General features: G+C 38.0%; 1 protein-coding gene across 4 annotated transcripts; it reads left to right on the top strand.

Moving 5' to 3' along the window:
- Positions 1-2,825: 2,825 nt before the first annotated feature.
- LOC126819259 (serine/threonine-protein phosphatase 6 regulatory ankyrin repeat subunit A) lies at positions 2,826-18,948 on the top strand. Of its 4 annotated transcripts, none has more exons than XM_050547203.2 (3): positions 2,826-3,108; positions 12,187-12,396; positions 15,178-18,948. In XM_050547203.2, exons 1-3 carry the CDS (start codon positions 2,979-2,981, stop codon positions 17,283-17,285), a joined length of 2,448 nt encoding a protein of 815 aa, XP_050403160.1. In that variant the 5' UTR covers positions 2,826-2,978; the 3' UTR covers positions 17,286-18,948. The 4 variants fall into 4 exon arrangements, with proteins under 4 accessions (XP_050403160.1, XP_050403159.1, XP_050403158.1 ...); XM_050547202.2 differs by having other exon boundaries at positions 15,079-18,948; XM_050547201.2 differs by having other exon boundaries at positions 15,061-18,948.
- Positions 18,949-22,880: the final 3,932 nt, after the last annotated feature.

The raw sequence follows: 22,880 nt of genomic DNA, 5'->3' as shown, positions 1-22,880 counted from the left end.
TTTGTGCCAAGCTAGGACATGGCTCCCTCAATACAAGTTAGTTACGGGGTCTTTAACAATACGATGTGTGTACTTGATATGTAAGAAGCAGAGAATAAAAGAATAAAAGTATTATACGATGTTAAACTAGTCTTGTCATCTGAACCTGATATAAAGTATTATAAGATGTTAAACTAGTCTTGTCATCTGAACCTGATATAAAGACCCAATACTGTAACATATTAATTGGTTAAACTAGTCTTGTCATCTGAACCTGATATAAAGACATACTACTGTAACAATAGTATTGTATAATTATAGAGTTGTTCGCCGATCGTTTTCTCGCCGGAAAGCAGTTTTATTTAAGTTGACATAAAGTTTATGTCATATATGATGATTGTGCCAATATAACACTGAGCAACCTAAGAAAATTTTGAAAAATTAAGTCAATATCCTGGCAATTGAGTTCATTGCTGGGAGTAATTCTTGTGGACGAGAGGACCAGAAATATGAGTCAATGGGACAGAATCTCGAGATCTGCCCCTGTCAATTCCGCCTGTTTTGCAAGAGTTGACATAACATTTGTATAGTGTGACGCCGAAAAAATTCCAGATATGTAGTAACCCAGCGTTTAATTTTTTGGGGACTGGGCTTGAAAATTTTAGTCAATGTCATGGTAAAGGGAAGTTGGAATCAAATTCTCGTCAACGAGAGGATAAAAATGGGACAGAATCTCAGAATCTTGAGGCCTATCTGTCAATTTCGCCTGTTTTGTTTGTTTACCTCATTAATTCATTTAATATATCCCCCCACCCCCATTTACGCCCCTGGGTGGGGATAAGATTGGCGGGAAATGAGTTCACGTTGATTGAAATGATGATTTTCTAAGAGCTTGGTGAACATCTCTGAATGTGTTTATAAGATTACCATTGTGGGTGGGGGTGGGGCACCGGGGTGGGTGCCCGTGTGTCTGTGTGTGTGGGGGGGGGGCATGTATTCAGAAACCAATTCACATTGTAAATCGTCAGTTAAAACAACGTGGACTCATTTCCCGCCAATTTACCCCCCCCCCTCCCAGTCCACACACCTGCTTATCCCACCCCACCTAAAAAATTAAGTCTTATTGATATATTATGTCAACATAATGACACTCACCCCCCCCCCCCCCCCCAATATCTCGAACACGCATCCTCAACCGTCTAATCACCACCAAGATTCGGAATCTACACAAAAACAATTGGTCTAGAGAAAATTGGTCTCATTAATTCACTGCTCACGTGACGATCCCCCCCCCCTCTTCAGCCACAGGACTATAAAGGTGATTTTTGTATTCCTGAAAACTTGATAAGTATAGTTAATGTATTAGATTCTAATAAGAAAGCTAGTACATGTGACAATAGAACTATTTGCAGTGAACCTTTGAAAGTAAACAATGAACTCGTTGTTCTTAGTTCGGTATGTGAATTTAACTGTGCCCCAAACACCCAACCTGATACAGGTACATGTACACAACTGCGCAGGAGTACTAGAGCTGCAGCTGGAACCATTTACCTAAATCTGTACTATGAGACTGATTGTATAAAAACGTTAAAAGCTTTGAACTATTTAGACTTTTTATATTGTTAACTGTATTTATACTTTTATGATTTGTTACTATGTTTAGCGGGGTAGAATGTGACCAAGCCATACCCATTTATTCTTTGTGTCTGTGTGTTTTTCCTACAGGCCACGAATCTTAATGGATCATTTGAACTTGGGATGTGTATTCCTTATAGCCTAAGGACGACAACTGCATGTCCCGACCCCAGGGGCAGAGCTAAGCCAAATTTTTGTGTTTGTCGTTTACAGGCCGCAATTCTGAATGGATCAGCTTGGTACTTAGCATATATATTCCTTATAGCCTAAGGGCGTCAACTATTGATTTTGGTGAATGCCCCGACTCCCAGGGCCGGAGCCACGCCCAATTTTTGCCTTTAGCGCCCGAAAGCCACAATTCTGAATGGATTATCTTGGTATACTTATTCCTTATACTCTAAGGACGGCAACTATTGATGTTGATGCCCCCAAAACCTCCTCCAACCCCCCTGCGCACCCACCCCCTGGTGCAGTGTCACACCCACTTTTTTGTTAACATTTTGTCTGAAAATTAGGCAAAACAAACCGAACGCCATATTACAGAAGGGGATCACGTGGCTAAGTGGGTAAGACGCTGGCTCGCTAGCCTGGTGGTCGGGTGTTCGATCCCTGCATTGGCCGAGAAAGTTCATCCAGATTTTCCGGCGTGGTTTCCCCTTGTCAGTGATGCAGGATGGAGGGCCTGACAAGGACAGCTGTCTAGTCGTTCGGATGGGACGAAAAACCGAGGACCTGTGTACACATTGGCGTGTACGTAAAAGATCCCTTGGCAGTTGGAATTCGATATAAGAGTAGGCCGTAGCGCTGCTGCCGGGCGAAATTTCCCTAATAGCACACTGTATGGCGTATGCCCGTCTTCATTAGCCCAGTCAGAGCAGAACAGTAGGACGTAAAACCCCATTTCATTCTCTTCATTTTAAGCAAAACTGTGGACGTATATTGCAGCGTTAGCGATGCTCTCGTTTCCGTTTTGATTCCGTGAAAATGAAAGCTTATCATTGACAAGAACTACAGCATGTTTATTGTTGATTCCCCCTGGTCACAAAATTATGAAATAACTTACATCGTCAAGTTCTTGAAATTCCACTTCGCGCATGCGATGTACAACATAAATAATGTCATCACCATTATACGTCACCGAGTGGGCGTTTCCGTTAGTATTCTAGTTCTATGTTTAAATGAATTAATTATTACTGGAGAAGACAGTCGAACATCATTCACTTGTGGTAAGAAGTTATAATAGGTCTACTTTATTCTTCTTCCAAAACCAGTAAAATCTGGACACATTACTGAAGAATCATTGGCAACCAGAAAGTTGGTCAGACGTCAAACAAGTAAAGGCAACAACAATTACCACCAGAAAGATGGGTTTATGGGATCTATTGTGTCGACTTTGGGGTGTAATAAATAGGATTTATGCACCCCTAGCACTAACCAACTATCACAATCTGCGATATGATGAAGAGAATAATTCGGAGCAAGAAGTTGCAAATGGTATGTATTTGTATAATGTTTCTATTTCTAAGATTACGTCAAGTCAGTTTTGTAACGTGAATTTAAAATTCTGTATGATGCACATATTTAGGTATTAGTTCTTTTAGCTACGAGAACGTAGCTAAAAACGTTGAGATATACTGATGTGCTTGTTTTAATTTTAGCTACGATTGGGTGCTTTTAGTTTCACCTGGCAAAGTACCCTTATAATATACTAACGACAACGACAAACGAAAAGCATATCTAAATAAAAATCTCAGAAGGTTAAGTTTAAAAAACGGGTAAGGGTTGGGATAGGGGGACAATTATTTTTTTTCAAACGAGTATTAATAAGAAAGTAGTTAACAAATTTATTTACAACATTAAGATGATGCATCTTTACAATCAAAACGTGGCTGAAACTTAGTAGGGTGTATGTCCTCCATTAACATTAACAACAGCTACACACTGGCGATACATGGACGTAATAAGTCGGTTTATAACAGCTCTGGGTAATCAGACCATGGTTCCTCGAACTTCTTCTGTACGTTGTACAGCTGTCTGTTGCCCGGGAATCATTTGGTCGATCCTCCGTTTAAGCTCGTCCCAAAGGTGTTCTATGGGGTGAATATCTGGACTCATTGGTGGCCATGTATTGATGTTGATCAATGCCAAAAAGTTATGTGTTGCCCTGGCAGCATGGGGTCTTGCATTATCCTGCTGCATTATGCGTTGTTGTTGCCTTCTAAAAATAGTACCAAATAGGGTTGAATGATTAGGTTGATGTAAACCTGCGCAGTGACACCATTTCCGCGACCAGGGCCATTATTTTGGCAATCTGATTAAAACACAGATCCAATTTCGTTTCGTTTTTTATAGTTCAAAACTTCGTTTTTACTTGTCTTTACTACTCTTGGATCATTCTCCACACAAGTCTCGCTATCCAGCATTCGAACTGTGGACTGCAAGGGAAGACAACTCTGTTTGGGAGATTGCTCTTGGATCTGGAAGACTTGTTATTTAACTCGTGTTCTGCTTGAACAGAGGGGTCAGCCAATTAAATGGTCTGTCGAATCGAGCGTATGACCTTGTTTGCGCGGAACTGTGGGTGGACATTACCAGCGATAGAACTCAAAACAAAGCAAACGTAGGTTTAAAAAAGCATGCCGGTCTGACGTTATCGGGTCAACCATAAAAATATATATTTCTGTGGGTCAACTGTCGCTTGCTTGGTACCTGACGTCATAGAACGTGAACTCCCACTATAACTTGTTAGATCTACATGTAGTGTAGGCCATCGAAAGTATAAAAAAACGAAACGAAATATAGATCTATATTTTAATTAGATTGATATTTTGGAAGACGAGAGAGAGGGAAATTGGGTTTAACGTCCACTCGACACAAACTAGGTCATTTCCGGACTATCACGTGGTTCAATTTTATTTTAGTAATTCGCTTGTGCGTATGGGTCTTTAGCAGTGGTAGGAAACCGGAGGACCCGGAGAAAACCCATGAGGTTTGACAGGCGATCCTACTCCTTGTCACGTACAACCGAGTATTCGAAACCATAATGGTTTGGGGTGGAATCGGCCTGAACTAGGGAGTGGGTCCTGTGGTGTTCCAACATATTGGTCCAGGGAGAGGAGGCGGCATCACAGCAGTGCGCTACACCGATCAAGCTCTCCGACTCCACGTCATACCACATTTCGCACGTTATCAAAACAACGTTTTCCAGCATGACAACGCCTGTGTCCACACCGCCAGTGTTAGTTGGGACTTTCTACAGCAGAACGGTGTCAACGTTATGCACTGGCTAGCCCTTAGTCCGGACGATTGAATATCTTTGGGATGAAATTCAGGGGAGACTTAATAACGTCGTATCGAGACCAAACACAGCCGGTGGATTTCGCCAGGCTTTTCTGAGTTAAAGTTGCGGGTGCCAATGACGTTCATCAATCGTCCGGACCTATTGACCCTCGCGATGGACCACAGGAATCTGTTGACAATATATAATAAAAAAAAGAACAGAAATGCAATGCCTGTTGAAGCCTTGATTTTACCTGCTCTCGCTTCGGCTCGTTTTTTTTTCAACAATTCGTAATGTCAGGCAATCTAACCTCTGTCATTTCAACTAGAGATGTTTTTTCTTCAATTTAGCCGTTTTGATTTGTATAAATACTCCCCACAAAACGATATCATAGCCACTTGTTTGCATAAATATACGGATAGAAGGTCAAGATTCCTGTGGATGGACACACCAGAAACTGATGTATATATAGACATAGAGTAGGTACAGACTAAACTTTCTCGTAATGTCTTGGAATTGTGTCAACATACTGTTCACGAAAAATTGCATTGATCCATTTAGTATTGTAAGTCGTTTTCTAGAATGATTTGTTGGTAGAGTGTAAACGAAAGCTCGGGAAACTACTAGCCGTCACCTTGGTAACGGACGCTTTCTGAGTGCTTGGGGCCAGAGCCTTATATATAAAATATAAGGCCCTGCTTGGGGTTAGCTCTAGATACAATTTACACTAAATCAATTTTGATTAGAATATTTCTTTTACATTTATTAGTATTCTTCAAGGATAATAAATTGCAATTAGTTGATATGTATTCGCCCACGTTTCTGTTAGGGGAAAATTATAATTGACTTAGGAAATCCCCGATACGCGTTTCACCGGAAGTAAACAATCAAAATAATAGAATAGATAACCAGATAAGTGACAAGAGGAAACAACTAGTCATCACGGGATTCACGGTGGTGGGATGATACTTGTAGTAACGGATAATACTCATTACCACACACGTCATAAGGTTTTCATGTGAAGACAACATTAACAAGATAATAGTCGAGATTGTAGAAATTATTTTTAGATTAAATTCAATTCTTGACTTCGTAGAGTTAAGTTTATTCATAGTAAAGGCAAGCCCCATATATTCCTTCCTTGTCAACAGGAAGGGTTTATTGATAATTTTCTGTTGAAAATAAACTGAATTGTCTCTTATTATCAGTATGGCAGAAAAATTGGATTTTGGTCCAGATTATAAGAAGTTGCCCATTAAACCTGAACCATTTGACTATAGGGAGGCTTTTCTTAAGAAGGCAGATATATGTTTGGATTATCCGCGGTCACGGATGATGCAACCCCGCTTGTACCCGAGACAAGGTGTGTGAAGTAAGGAACCACACCCTTACCCCAATACATTTGAAAGGGAGGATAGGTTTGTAAGACATGACACTAGATATCAAACAAGGGAAGTTTCCTTTAACCCTTCAATTATCCCTCGTTTCTTGGTTTATAATGGGAAATCAGATAGAAGTTGGGATACTTTTTGTGATAGTTTATTTGTTTTGCCTCGTCCCAGCCCTGGGGGTCTCATAGCTCTCGGTGTAAGAATTGTCTATGTTATTGTTTAACGGATACATCAGAGATTTCCTCACCTGAATTTCAAAACGACTTTAGAAATGATGCAAAAACGGAGGTCAAACTATTCCCGGGGCAGTTCAAGTTGAGTTTCAGACTGCAACCCAAGGTGTCGATACGGGATTGGGGTGACCGTGTGCAACAGTAAGCATTACGGGCTTACTCTGATTTATCGTCGGATGATTTTATAGCTGGACAATCAGTTTTGAAATTGGTTTCTGGATGTTTAAGATTTTAATTAAAATTGACATCGACGAAGCGGTTGAATGGTTGCAGTAGTTCACTCATGTCAATAGTGTTATTCCATTAAAATCTAAATCGTATAGGAATAGGGGTAGTGGTTATCCCGAGGGAAATAGAGAAGTAAGATCCCTTAATTTGCCCGAGACAGAGAATTTTCCACGGACAGTTAGGCAGGATGACTATGATTCGGCTAAGATTACGTCTCGTCAATCTAGATCCTCTCTACCTCAACGAATATATAAAGACCCACGATCTCCTCGTGTTAGTCGAACTTATTATTACCCCGAGTCAAGATCACCCAGTCCCTCTCAAGTAGGATTTAGGGAGTTGCCTCAAGCACATGCAAACAGTGGGGGAGTATAGAGTATAGTCCTGTATATTCCTGTGTACGTAGGACTAGTCCTTTGCCTATGCATAATCAAGTTAAACCTCCCAGTTTAAATGTTAGGGCCACTCCTGAGAAACCTAAAGAGGAGTCCGAAATAGGTCAGATGAAAAGGATATGATAGCCACTTTAATTTTAGCTTTGAATAGGAGAAGCCCCCCCCCCCCTTCACCTTATAGGACAAGTGTAACATGTTTCGGATATGGACAGGTTGGTCATTATAAGTGTGAATGTCATTTGCGACCTCCCGATTCGCGACTACCTCCCTCTACAATGGAACATTTAAATGGTAATTTAAACCTCCCTCTACAATGGAACATTTAAATGGTAATTTAAACAATCAGGGGGTCGAGGCAGTAGTCCCTCCCGCAATCCCTGTTAAACAAGGCCCAAACCTGAAACAAGCACCCCTACTTGAACCTGTAGACAAATGTCATATTGACATTGCCCCTATATCCAAGGTTGGGAGGAGTGATAGTGTTTCTAAGCCTGATGATGAAATTTCTGTTGCTAGATTATCCTCTGTTATTGCATATAGAGTCTCTTTAACAATAGAAAACTTAGTTACTGAGTCATGATCGACACTCGTTTGGATTGTACTATAATATCGCCTGATCGAATAGAAATTAGGCCACCCAAACTTAGGGATATCACAATACATGCAGCAGCGGAAAACATGACATTTCCTGGTTTCTTAACTGATTCCGTTACTCTCCGAATAGGGTCTTTTACGTTCATGGATAATGTTTATGTAGCCCCAATAGCCGATACAGCTGGACTTGGCTTAAATTTTCTTACAAAATGGAAAGTTATTATTGACCTAGTACATGAGTGTATAATAGTAGGTGATGAGACTATACCCATAGTAACAAGACTAAGGCCTACATTTAATTAATACTGATAGTACCCCATTTACTGCCCAGGTTATGATCCCTACTAAAACTATTATTACGGCTAGGCCAGTCACTCGTCTACCTTGTAAAATGGATAGGACATTAAAAGATTATATGATAGAGCCTATAGAAAGTGAACAGGTACTTATTGGTCATACTCTTCATTCGAATACTGATTATCCCACGATATGTTTGATTAATGCGTCAAAATCTAATGACATAATTGGTAAAGCCTATGAGGTTGGAAGTGTCAATACTTCCTATTCCCCTAGGAGATTCGTTTCCTGTGTTATGTTTCGGAGGAGGAAGCCCATTTAAAGAAAATGTTGAAAGTAGGTGTTATTGAACCTTCCACTTCGGATTGGGCGTCGGCCCCAGTATTGATATACGCAAATCTGACGGAAATGTAAGATGGTGTATTAATTATCGAGCTCTTAACCCAGTTACGACTAATGATGCATGTCCGTTACCCATTAGATGCGAACTCTGCAGATTTAAGTAAAACCCGAAGATCAAAAGAAAACTGCATTTTTAACTAAATTTGGGCTATTCGAGATCAAACGTATGCTGTTTAGTTTGGCCAACAGCCCCTAGTTACTATTCTCGCGTGGCTAATTTAGTCTTACAGGGCCTTAATAGGAACATTTCGTTGGCTTTTATCGATGATGTGCTAATTATGGGTCAAAAATTTGAAGAACACATGGTCAATTTTAGAACGGTTCTCTCCCATTTCCGTCAATATGGGTTAGAATGAAGCCAAAAAAGTGTGAACTGTTCAGGCAAGAGGTAGATTTCCTAGGCCGTATTGTGAGTAAAAATGGGTGATCAAGCACACAGCACCGGTATAAGATTGGCTGTTTCCGTAGTGTATCTTGCAGGTAAAAAATACCTGGGTTTTGCTAATTATCACCGAGTATTTTTAAAAGGCTATGCAGAGAAGGCGCTGGCTGTGTACTCTTATCCCAGATAAAAAAAACACTTTTTTATCGGTGGGAGGTGCAGCAGAATGCTTTTGAAAATATAAAGACTGCTTTGATAACTACCCCAGTTTTAGCTTTACCTAATCAAACTGATCCTGGCGAGGTCTATAGGCTTCTGCCTGTTCTCCAATCCAGTTTCTGTGAATAAATATTGTTCAGAAAAAAAACAAAAAAAGCAACCCTTTTGTTTTGGATACTGACACGAGTAATTTCACAGTAGTCGCGGAATTAAATCAGGTTCAAGATGGGCAATAGAGAGTAATAGCCTATTCAATTTTTTCTCTAACTCCTGAACCGCAGCGTTATTGTACAATACGTAAAGAATTACTTGCGGTTGTTCAATTTACCTGTCAATTTAGGCATTCTCAGTTAGCTAGGTTGATGGGAGAACTTGTCCAATATGATATGACTGTAAAATATCGACCAGGTTCAAAACATTCAAATACGATCTGAGAAATATCTTTCCGTGTTTATACCCACAATTCTAACCCTAACCCTTCAGCCCACAATCCACCGTTGTTACAGCTTTAAATTGTACGCTTGACATGTAAATTATAAACCTAACCCGAACCCCAACCCTAGAGAATTATATTTCTCAGATCGTACAAAGATCTAGTATTGTGCGTCTCGTACAGCAGACAGCGAGTTTAGAATTTTCTGGGAAAGTTCTATATTGCATCGCGTCAAATAGTCAAAATGATAGGGGAAAGTATATTGGGGCTCTGTGCATGGAATACCTAACTGCATTTTAAAACGTCGGTACGATACTGGCTTAGTCAAATTCTAAACACACTGCCGATCCGACTCGAGCGAAGAAAAAAAGCCGGAATTAGATCAAATGGACCGATCATTTTGATCCGAGTTGAGCGAAGATCCGGCTTATACGAATCGGATTTACTCGAGGTTTAGTGTATTGTATTAGAGCCCCTGAAAATTGGTATGAATATCAAATTAGTGTCGAGGAAGCTGTCCTTTTCATTAATAGTAAACCAACTATTGATATTGACCTAAATAGCTTTAAAGGGGAATGGCAAGACAAAACTAATGAAAATCTTGGTACTACTGATTTAGATGGATTGTTAACAACTTGTGCTTTAATAGTTTCTACTAAAAATACGCAGGGCCATCCCCAAATTTTAACTTATCAGGCAAATTTGAAGAAGAAATCCAACAAGGCCAAAAGTTAGATTCAGATTTGGCTATTCTGTTAAATTGGATGATTAATAAAATAGAACCAGGGGAGGGTGAATTATTTCTAGCTAGTCCTGCCTCTAAAAGTTATTGGATCAATCAGAACTTATATTTAGATGAAAATCAAATTTTGTATAGAAAAGACCCGGACGGTCATTCTCAATTAGTAGTGCCCAATCAGGGGCGGATCCAGAGAGGTAGGGGGGGGGGGGCTTGTAAGGGGATTTTTATCCCTGGAATTCAATTTTAATTTAACTGTTTTTATGTTGCTTTCCATCTTGAGTGCACATAAAGCCTGGGTGGGGCAGTGGCATTTTTTGGGGTTAAATGGATTTTCCCACGGAGGGTCCCTTTCTTATGAATTTGTGTCAATAATGGACTGGGCTAGTTTTAATAATGGACTGGGCCAATGCATGTGCTTGGATAAGAAATAAAAAAGACTCTATCATATGCTGATTTGGATGGTATAACCGGTATTTGATAGGATTTGGTGTTGTGGCAGTTAAAAGGACCCAAGAACAGAGTGGTTGATAATTAAGTACCCTTATAATATATAGTGATAAAATTACACTTGACTGTGCAGGGGAATCACCCCTTGACCCATCTGCCTGCACTTTGGCCATCGTAAGTAGGCTGATGGTGGGTGTAAACCAGTTATAGGTACCGTGGCATATTTTTACATTCTTTATTAATACATGTGACGTCTTAAAAATGAGTTAATTTTATATTATTAGACATACGCAGCCCAATCTACTGAAACAGAAAATATTGACAATAAAGCAAATCAAGCATGTTTTTATTAAAATTGATACAGACATTCATAATTACGGTGCATTACTCCAGTGCAACTTGGATCAGGTAAATACTTTTATTGGCTATTATACCTGAGGCCCTGCCTATTTTATGCGTTCAAGACATAAATTTAAATCTATTATAGCTTCGATTTAAAAAGAGGATTTGTAGGTCTAGCCGTGTCAGGTAGGATCTTCTGCCTAATTGTAGTTGGATGTGATAGAAATGTTATAAAAAACAATAATCAATCATTGTTTTGAAGAAAAAATGGTCAATATTGCTTCTTTGAATCTGGATGTTATTAGCATTGGGGGTTTGCCACTTGAAACTATATAGCACCATCTCTTATCTGGAAACAGGAAGGGTTGAGAGATAAGGTTTCTTATCGATAGCTCTGTCAATAAAGGTTATAGTGACGTCACCAGGGCTTAAGAGGGAAAATGAGTTCATTATCTTTAATGTTATTTTTCACTATCTTTAATGTTATTTTTCCAACTGATAAACCAAACAAATTGGTATATTCTAGAATTCTGAATGTAGGAAATAGCATGTTTTAACAGCTAACATTCTCATAGTTAGTGTCTGTCACACCTTTTTTGGCTTGTTGACCATCTAGAGGTAACAAGTTGTATTCGAATTTAATGAAACTTTAAAGGTATGTTTATAACTTTATATCCCATGGATCTTAATTCCTTTCGATATTAGCACACATCGGACCGTAACTTTCTGGATTATAAGTTAAGATTTGTTTTTAACTGGTGAACCCTCTAGCAGTCACAACTTTTATTTGAAAGTCATTTAAATATATCACTGTAACACCATGACCATGATTAAATTTGAATTTGGTTAAAATTGGACCAAATGTTCCTGTCAAAATGGCCGTTCCACTACAAATAGTGTAAAGCATGTAATATGTGCACCCCCGTAAATAGTGTTAAGGAGCAAAGGTTCTCAGATCAATTTGATTTTGGTGTGCATCGGACCTTCTGTGATGGAGTTATGCCCCTTACCTTTTACTCAAATGCGAAATATGTACAAGGTCTGTGTATTCTCCAGAGACGATATTATTTGTCCATTTAGATGAAACTTATAGTACACTGTATGTCGTATGCCAGTCTTCATTAACCCAGTTCGGAGCAAAACAGTAGGACGTTAAACCCCATTTCATTTCATTTCATTTGATATAGATGAAAAAAGTTACCAAGACCTGCTATCAAAGTCACAAAAACAACAGCATGAAATCAGGGAGCTGAAAGATCAATGTTCAATGTTACAAAAAGAAACAGATTTTGAAGTCAAAAAAATGACAGACCAAATATCGAGGACACAAAAAGAAAAAGACTGTGAAATCAATGAACTTAAAGACCAGATCAAAGAGCTCAACCAAACACTGAAAGGTAATAGTACAAATTTAAATATTCCAGGGGACTATTAAAATGGGTCGGTATGTCTGTCTGTCTGTCCGTCCGTCCGTCCGGACACAATAACTCTCTTTCTAATTGAGGTAGAATGTTCAAATTTGGTGTAGGTGTTTATTAGGTCAATTCCTTGATGGAGTTCGAAGATGAGCCTTTTTTGCCTTCTGCAGAGCGATACGCAATTTGATTGGTTATGTTTTGGACACTATAACTTTAGTTCTAATTAATAGAATAATAATAATAATAATAAGCCATTTATATAGCGCCTAATCGTCCTAAGATGCTCTAAGCGCTTTACAATCATGATATCACATTGCCCGACATGTGTCAAATTATAATATATACATTTAATTACTGATACGCGTGGTTGTAGAAATGAGTTTTAAATTGGTTTTAAAAATGTCTACGGTCTTGCTTGATCTAATGGTTTCTGGTAGCACATTCCATAATTTCGGGGCGGATACAGAAAAGGCTCGATCTCCACTACGTTTCAGTTTCGAGCGTTTTTCTGGAAGTACATTGAGCGAAGTTGATCTAAGATTTCGATTTGGGTTGTATTTCTTGATCATCTCTTTGATATAGTCTGGTGCATTAGCATAGTACAGCTTCGACAGTATTAGGCATCTCACCAATGACGATGTTGCCTCTTCAGTCAGATAAGCTCGGATCTGACCAATCTTGTGTAGTTGCTGATAGCATGAATGTGTTACACAGTTAATATGTTTAGATAGAGTCAGTGAATTGTCCAATATGACACCAATATTCCGAGCTGAAGTTTTTTCAGCTACGATCGCGGATCCAATTTTAACAGACATTGGATGTCTTTGTCGTGTATTTCCAACCACCATACACCCATTCTCTAACAGATTCCAAACAATCCTCAAGATTATGCAGAACAGCAGCACAGTCACCCTTTCCGAATGAATCATACATCTGTGTGTGGTCCGCATACATATGCATATTAATATCATATTCTTTAACTACAGGAAACAGGGGGGATTAGTTCCTGTGGATGAGATAATATCCCTGCTAAACATACAGTTTGAGTTCGATTTTTGAAGTAAGAATTTAGCCAATTCAAAGCAGAACCGCATATTCCATACATATTTTTGAATCTATGTAGTAAGATATCCTGATTTATCGTGTCAAAGGCGGCACTTTGATCTAACATCACTAAAAATGAGGATCTGGAATCATCCATAGAGCAAAGGAGATCATTTACAATTAAGTGAAAGTGATAAAACGAGGTGTATAGGTTCATTACATCAATAACTTGACTAAGTTCGATGATGAGCATTGTCTGCTCAGGGTAAGCAGAGCAATAAGCAATTTGATTGGTCGAAACTTTGGAACACAATAACTCTCTTTCTAATTGAGTTAGAATGTTCACACTTGGCGTATATGTCTATTAGGTGAATGCCTTGATGGAGTTCGAAGATGAGAATTTTCTTCTTAGGGTAAGCAGAGATAAGCAATTTGATTGGTTGATGCTTTGCAACACGATAACTTTAGTTCTAATAAAGTGAGAGTGAGGACACTTGGTGTATAGCTTTATTACATCAATACCTTGACTAATTTCGACAATGAGCACTTTCTGCTGAGTGTAAACAGAGTGATAAGTAATTTGATTGGTCGAGACTTTGGAACACAATAACTCTCCTTCTAATTGCGATAGAATGTTCAAACTTGGTCTAGGCGTTCATTAGGGGAATGCCTTGATGGAGTTCAATGATGAACAATGTCTGCTTATGGTAAGCAGAGATAAGCAATCTGATTGGTTGATGCTTTGGGGAACAATAAATTTGGTTATAATGAAGTAAGAGCGATGAAATTCCAAAATAGATTCATTACCTTGACTAAGTTCGACGGTGCGAATTTTCTGCTTAGGCTAAGGGGTGATAAGCAATTTAATTTGTCAAGACTTTGGAACACAACAACTCTGCTTTTAATTAAGGTAGACTGTTTAAAATTGATGTAGATGTTCATTAGGTGAATATCTTGGCTGAGTTCAATGATTAACATTTCGAGCTAAAGCTAAGCAGAGCTAAGCAATTTCATTGGTCGATGCTTTTGGACAAGATAACTTTGATTCTATCTGATAGAGAGTGATGAAACTTAGTGTATAGTTGATAATCTATTTATTTTGGGATTTTGGCCATGGACATCAGCCGCTTTGTTGGCTTGTTTTTATACACCTGTGTCGTCACTGTGCCCGTTGGTCCGTAGGTCAACGCAATAGAGTAGAGGCTAGAGTTTTTAATGGCTCTTTCCAATATTTGGCTTGAAGCATTGGGGCAATCAATCCCTATCGATTTTCATAGTCCTGACTTACCCTCCTTTTTCCAAAAACCAATAAAAACAATAGGTTTAATAAAAAAAAATTTGAAAGCAATGGGGTCATAAGAGGATGATAAGATTTTTTCAAAATTGCTCAACATCCAAGTTTTCCTCTAGGATAAGCTGCAGTTGAGGCAAAGCTGCTGTGTCGGCATATTCAGCACTATCTTTCATTTTCTATTTTGAATTATTGAGTCATAAACTGACAATTCTTTAACTCTTACATAGTGCATCTTTAAGATTATTTGAAATTTGTACACAAACCAGAGGACATGATGAAATCTATAACTTGTTTATTTATAACAGGTGTTGGTATATTTACAGATTTACAACAGACAACTACGGCCAGTTTTACTGATCCACAACAGACAACTACGGCCAGTTTTACAGATCCACAACAGACAACTACCGCCAGTTTTACAGATCTACAACAGACAACTACCGCCAGTTTTACTGATCTACAACAGACAACTACCACCAGTTTTACAGATCCACAACAGACAACTACCACCAGTTCTACAGATCCACAACAGACAACTACCACCAGTTTTAAAGATACACAACAGACAACTACCACCAGTTTTACAGATCTACAACAGACAACTACCACCAGTTTTACAGATCTACAACAGACAACTACCATCAATTCAAGTGACATAACTGATGATTGTGTCTCATCTGGTACTGGAAGTAAACCAGGATCCATATATTTAACATTACACTTCGCATGTCAAAACGGTAATATAAATGATGTAAAATATCTAATTGATACTGGGCATGATGTGAATCAGCTGGATAAGAACAACATGTCTCCCATATTGTACTGTAGTCTATCACACATAGAACCTGTAGCTAAACTAAAACTGATTCTTACTAAGGGAGGTAATATAGATGATAAAGATAGTGTTAATAGAAAGGTTTTACATCTGGCATGTTTATATGGTATACTAGAAACAGTAGAATTTATATTACAAGGTATTGATATACACAGTAGAGGAGAGCATAACACGTCACCTATATTGTGTTGCAGTCAATCTAAAATAGAACCTGTAGCTAAACTAAAACTGATTCTTACTAAGGGGGGTAATATAGATGATAGAGATAATGTTAATAGAAATATTTTACATCTGGCATGTTTATATGGTATATTAGAAGCAGTAGAATTTATATTACAACAAGATATTGATATACACAGTAGAGGAGAGTATAACACGTCACCTATATTGTGTTGCAGTCAATCTAAAATAGAACCTGTAGCTAAACTAAAACTGATTCTTACTAAGGGGGGTAATATAGATGATAGAGATAATGTTAATAGAAATATTTTACATCTGGCATGTTTATCTGGTATACTAGAAGCCGTAGAATTTATATTACAACAATGTATTGATATACACAGTAGAGGAGGAGATTATAACATGTCGCCTATATTATTTTGCAGTCAATCTAAAATAGAACCTGTAGCTAAACTAAAACTGATTCTTACTAAGGGGGGTAATATAGATGATAGAGATAATGTTAATAGAAACATTTTACACCTGTCATGTTTATATAGTATACTAGAAGCCGTAGAATTTATATTAAAACAAGCTATAGATATACACAGTATAGGGCAGTGTAACAAGTCACCTATATTGTATTGCAGTCAATCTAAAATAGAACCTGTAGCTAAACTAAAACTGATTCTTACTAAGGGAGGTAATATAGATGATAAAGATAATGTTAATAGAAATATTTTACATCTGGCATGTTTATATGGTATACCAAAAGCAGTAGAATTTATATTACAACAATGTATTGATATACACAGTAGAGGAGGAGATTATAACATGTCGCCTATATTATTTTGTAGTTCTTCGGAAATAGAACCTGTAGCTAAACTAAAACTGATTCTTACTAAGGGAGGTAATATAGATGATAAAGATAATGTTAATAGAAATATTTTACATCTGGCATGTTTATATGGTATACCAAAAGCAGTAGAATTTATATTACAACAATGTATTGATATACACAGTAGAGGAGGAGATTATAACATGTCGCCTATATTATTTTGTAGTTCTTCGGAAATAGAACCTGTAGCTAAACTAAAACTGATTCTTACTAAGGGAGGTAATATAGATGATAAAGATAATGTTAATAGAAATATTTTACATCTGGCATGTTTATCTGGTATACTAGAAACAGTAGAATTTATATTACAACAACGTATTGATATACACAGTAGAGGAGATTATAACATGTCGCCTATATTATTTTGTAGTTCATCTAAAATAGAACCTGTAGCTAAACTAAAACTGATTCTTACTAAGGGGGGTAATATAGATGATAGAGATAGTTATAATAATAATACATTACACAGGGCATGTTTAGATGGTAAACTTGAAACTGTTGAATATCTGCTGGGAATAGGTATTGATATCAACAGTAAAAATAAAAATAAAAAAACACCTTTAGATTATTGTAAGCGTTCATCTGTCCAATCAGAAGAAAAGGTTAAATTATTACAAGCAAAAAAAAAAAAAAAATAGTATCTGTTATAAAACTCTCTATCACAACTTATCACCATCATCTCAATAATGTAATGGTATCAGTTGTAATACTATAACTATCATCTCAATAATGTAATGGTATCAGTTGTAATACTATCACTATCATCTCAATAATGTAATGGTATCAGTTGTAATACTATCACTATCATCTCAATAATGTAATGGTATCAGTTGTAATACTATCACTATCATCTCAATAATGTAATGGTATCAGTTGTAATACTATCACTATCATCTCAATAATGTAATGGTATCAGTTGTAATACTATCACTATCATCTCAATAATGTAATGGTATCAGTTGTAATACTATCACTATCATCTCAATAATGTAATGGTATCAGTTGTAATACTATCACTATCATCTCAATAATGTAATGGTATCAGTCTTAATACTATCACTGCAATCTCAATAATGAACTGGTATCAATTGTAATACTATCACTATCATCTCAATGTTACCTACCAGAATAATAAAGCTGTATCAAATGTTCTCCAATGATAAAGCAGCATTGTCCAATATTCAAACTTGGATCTATGTAGCATATTTTACAACATGTATATGAATATTGTAATTGTTTTAATGATACCTGTATGTTCTAGTCTACTAGACATTGTACTACAGCTTTAATGTTACCTGTATATTCTAGTCTACTATACATGATAAATATACAGTGTCTAGTGTTATACAGCTATAATGTTACCTGTATATTCTAGTCTACTTACAGTTATAATTTATATAGTCGAGTGAAATAATGTTAACTGTCTAATCAAGTCTACTAAAATTATAATTTATATAGTCAGTAAAATAATGTTACCTGTCTAATCTAGTCTACTAACAGTAGTCAGTAAAATAATGTGGTAGTCCCGTAATGTGTGAACTTAATTATATGGCTAATTAATCCAATCTTGCCATATTATTATTCTAGCCTACGTAACTTTTATATTTTATATCAACATTATGTTAATAATTTGTACAAATGTGTGATGTTAATTATATCACTGGATAATCTAGTCTAATGACATTATTGTTCTAGTCTACTTCACTGATATATTTTGTGAAGCTGTGGTGGCTCAATGAGTAGGATGTTGGCTCGCTAACCAGATCTATACAGATCTATAAATATGGGAGGTTGTGTCAGGGGACATACGAGCGGTTTTTAACCCTACAACGACGTCAGACATTGATTAATCAATCAGCGTTGACATTTCTAGGGGTTTGCACACAGTTCTGTGCAGATGCCAAGAACTCGCTGCAACAGAACATTTCATTGGCTAATTCCTCACGTCAACTTGAACATATGTAATATAACAACTCTTCACGATCCTAGTTAAGTAAAGACAAATAAAACGAAATTTTGAACTATAAAAAACGAAACGAAATAGGATCTGTGTTTGAATCAGATTGGGGTAATCTTGTCTTGTCATGTTATTGTTCTAGTCTACTTAACCTATATATATATATTGTATAAACAAGGGGGATCACGTGGCTAAGTGGGTAAGACGCTGGCTCGGTAGCCTGGAGGTCGGGTGTTCGATCCCTGCATTGGCCGAGAAAGTTAATCACGATTTTCTGGCATGGTTTCCCCTTGTCAGTGATGCAGGACGGAGGGCCTGACAGGGGCCTAGTCGTTCGGATGGGACGAAACGGGCAAAATTTCCCTCATAGCACACTGTATGGCGTATGCCTGTCTTCATTAGCCCAGTATAAGAGCATGACAGTAGGACGTTAAACCCCGTTTCGTTTCGTTGCGTTTTGTATAAACAATATGTTAACATTTCACTTGGTAATCTGGTCTTATGGCATTATTGTTCTAGTCTATATATTATGTATAAATAATATGTTAACATTTCACTTGGTAATCTGGTCTTATGGCATTATTGTTCTAGTCTATATATTATGTATAAATAATATGTTAACATTTCACTTGGTAATCTGGTCTTATGATGTTCTTGTTCTAGTCTATATATTTTGTATAAACAATATCTTATATCACATTCCATAAAAATAAATTTGTTATCAAGAATTGTCAGCCATGTTTGTTTTGGTTAAATACAAACAAGTGGTTTCAGGTGTTCAAGATGGTGTAAGCAGACCCTGCCTTGTACACAACACCTGTCACTATGTATAGCTAACTAGTGGTGTATTTTAGCTCTCGATTTCAATGGTCAAAGCTAAGATAAACTTTTGTGGGTGTGGCTCAGTAAGATTTGGCTTGATAACCCTGGTGTAGGTCGTAAAAAGTTCAGCAGCATTTTCCGACCTGGTTCCCCCTTGTAAGAGTTGCAGAACAGAGCGTCTGACATGGAACAATATTTAGTCATTCGGGTGGGAAGAAAAACCAAGGTCCTGTGTACACATTGGCGGGCACGTAAAAAACCCTTGGCAGTTGGGATTCGATATAAGAGTAGTTTGTGTCATATTTTGTAGAAATCCTATTGGGTTGGGTGGTTTAACGTGTACGGTTTAGACCATAAGGTCTGTCATTGAGTCAAGTGGCATGGTTTCAATCCCAGGCTTTTAGGGTTGACCCCAAGCAGATTTTTTCCGGTGTCCTCCCACTGCTAAAGATCCTTACGCCCAAGTGCATTATTGGTATAAAATTATACCACATCTTAGTACCGAAATTACTTAGTTTGTGTTGAGTGGACTTTAAACCCCATCTTGCATTTGAGAAGCTATGTGGTTGAAGATAATCTCCTTGTCGATATGGTTCCTTGTCAGTGGTGCGGGGGGGGGGGGGACTTGGATGGGACAAAAAAACATATTATATTTAATAATAACAGAAGTTGCCAGGAAACCCAATACAGATAATAATATATAGTGGTATATCAGAATAAGACACATTTTGACACAAAACATCTTATACATAGGCGCACGAGCCAGTGGGGGGGGGGGGGCAGCTGCCCCCTAACTTTCGGGCAAGCTGATCTTTCGGGCAGACGGGTAAAGTAAAAAAAAAATTATTTCTTCTACTTGGCAAAATAAAGTGCCCAAAATCTAAAAAACCCACTAATTTTACCGGCTGGAATAGCAGTAAAAACAGGTTCATGGCCGTCAAATATTCCAAAATTTTCTTGGGGGTGGAGGTCCATACAAGATCAGCTCCGCTTCTTCGCCTCTCGAAGAAAACCGGCACCGCTGTCTGTAAACATGAATTTTTTTCGGGCATTTCTAGTTTTGCTTCCCCAACTGTCATCAAGCCCTAATAAAACACTAATTTTACTTTTCTTTTAATTGAATACCACGAATTTGTTGGCTATGGATTAAAACATTTTGTCTGGAGCCACTCTATTTTGTGCGACTTTTTTCCGGCATCGAATACTATTTGTGAATGCAGCTGCATTGGATGGTTGGAATTCAGAATGGTATTTCGGTTACAAAACCATTGGATACTTTTGAAGTTGCTTACACTGGCTAGAATAGCAGAAAACGCATTTGCGGTGGTTAAATTTTCAAAATTTTCTACGGGACGATTGATTGGTTGTTTGGAATTCTGGTCAGTCAGGTAGGCTATATTGGACCAAATTGAAGTTGCTGTATTCACAGGCTGAAATAGCAGGAAAATGCGTTTGCAGAAGTTAAATTTCCTCCCAACAATCCCGTCTCAGTGGAATGTAAAGGATTGATTGATATTCGAGTCAGCCATCTTAATTAGGCTATATCAGACCACTCTGAAATTGCTTTGCTCACGGGCTGAAATAGCAGGAAAACGTGTTTGCGTTGCAAAATTTTCTTTGGGGGTCCATACAGGGTAAGCTCTGCTTTTTCGCCATTTCGAGGAAGACCGGTGCCGACGTCTGTAAACCCGAAATTTTTTCGGGCATCTTGGGTTCGGCCCCCCCTAACAGTCATCGAGCCCTTACACCTATGATCTTATATTTGTATAATATACACTGTGACTCTGACAGTCATGTGTCATATTAGCCAGGAATGATGCAAACAGCTTTATGAAAAAGTTAAGTTACCAATCAACTTTTAGCAACAATTTGAGAGAGATGGAGATAGAAATGGGGGTTTAACGTCCACTCGACACAAACTGTCATTTCGGGACTAACACGTGGTTCAATTTTATGTCAATAATTTGCTTTAGCAGGGGTCTTTAGCAGTGGTAGCAAACTGGAGGACCCGGAGAAAACCCACAAGGCTCGACAGGCGACCCTACTCCTTGTCACGTACAATCGGGGAATTGAAACCACGCCAGTTGACTCAATGACAGACCTTATGATACAGTGCACACCTGCTAACCATTCGGCCATCCAAACCCCTAGCAACAATTTGAAGTAAGTCTAGGATGCCTCTATTTTTAGGGGTTAGTATGGAAGCCTATAACTACCATTCATAATTTCTACTTTTCGCCTCTTCAAAACACGAAAGTCGAAAAGTAGAAGTTACGACAAAATGTGAGGCGACAACACGCTATACAAGCCAAAATCAACTCGAAAATAGGAAATTAAGAAAAAAACACAGCGTTTTTTTCCTAATTTCTTATTTTCGACTTGCATTTTGGCTTGTATACCGTCTTGTTGACTTTCGACTTAGTCATATTTTTGTATTTATTGATGTCAGTAAGAAGGCGCCAACACGCTATACAAGCTATGCAACTCGAAAAGTAGAAATTAGGAAATTAACACACCACGCTTTTAGCGACTTTTCGCCTCGGAAGTTGCTGTAGTCTCAGTTTTCCAGGTCGCATTTGAATGCGTGCAATCAGGGCTCACACTGTATTTCATTCTTTTCCGTCAAAATGGATAATAATTTTTATATAAAAAAAAAATGTTCATATATTTTTTCCGCCAATTGGGATATTTTATCTGCCAAAAATGTCTGATAAAAAAAAACACACTTTAGGCTACAACAATTTAATTATTATATAGGCCTGTTATAAAACAAATTTCCCGTACCGATATATACAATATACAACAACATACATGGGGATTGGGTGGTCTAGTGGTTTAACACGTGCGCGTGAAATCACAAGGTCTGACATAGATTCAAGTGGTGTGGTTTCGATTCCCCGCTTAAACATGACAAGGGAGTAGGATTGCTTGTCCAACCTTGTAGGTTTTCTCCGGATACCCCAGTTTCTATCCACTGCTATAGACCCCTACGTGCAAACGAATTATTGAAATGATTTAGTTTGCAACGAGTGGATGTTAAGCCAGCCTGGAAGTCGGGTGTTCGATCCCTGCATTGGTTTAGAAAGTTCATCCAGATTTTCCGGCGGATTCCCCCTTGTCAGTGATGCAGGATGGGGGGGGGGGGGGGGGCTGGCAAGGACAATTGTCGCATACCAATCCAAAATGCATCTCGAAAAGTAGAAATTAGGAAATAAACACACGCGCTACTAGCGACCTATCATTTTGGCTTGCTGTCGTACTGGCGACTTTTCGAGTTTCGCCTCGGAAGTGGTTGTAGTCACAATTTGCCAGGTCGCATTTAAATACATGCAATTTGCGTTATGATAAAGTCTAGTATTGAAGGCGATATTAGCGACCTATGATTTTGGCTTGCTGTCGAGCTGTCGACTTTTCGCCTCGGAAGTTGATGTAGTCTCTACTTTCAAGGTCACAT

This window comes from Patella vulgata, chromosome 4 (genome assembly GCF_932274485.2).
Source record: "Patella vulgata chromosome 4, xgPatVulg1.2, whole genome shotgun sequence".
Lineage (NCBI taxonomy): Eukaryota > Metazoa > Mollusca > Gastropoda > Patellidae > Patella > Patella vulgata.
The sequence above is the reverse complement of the archived record's forward strand: the minus strand, read 5'-3'. Positions and strand labels throughout refer to the sequence as shown.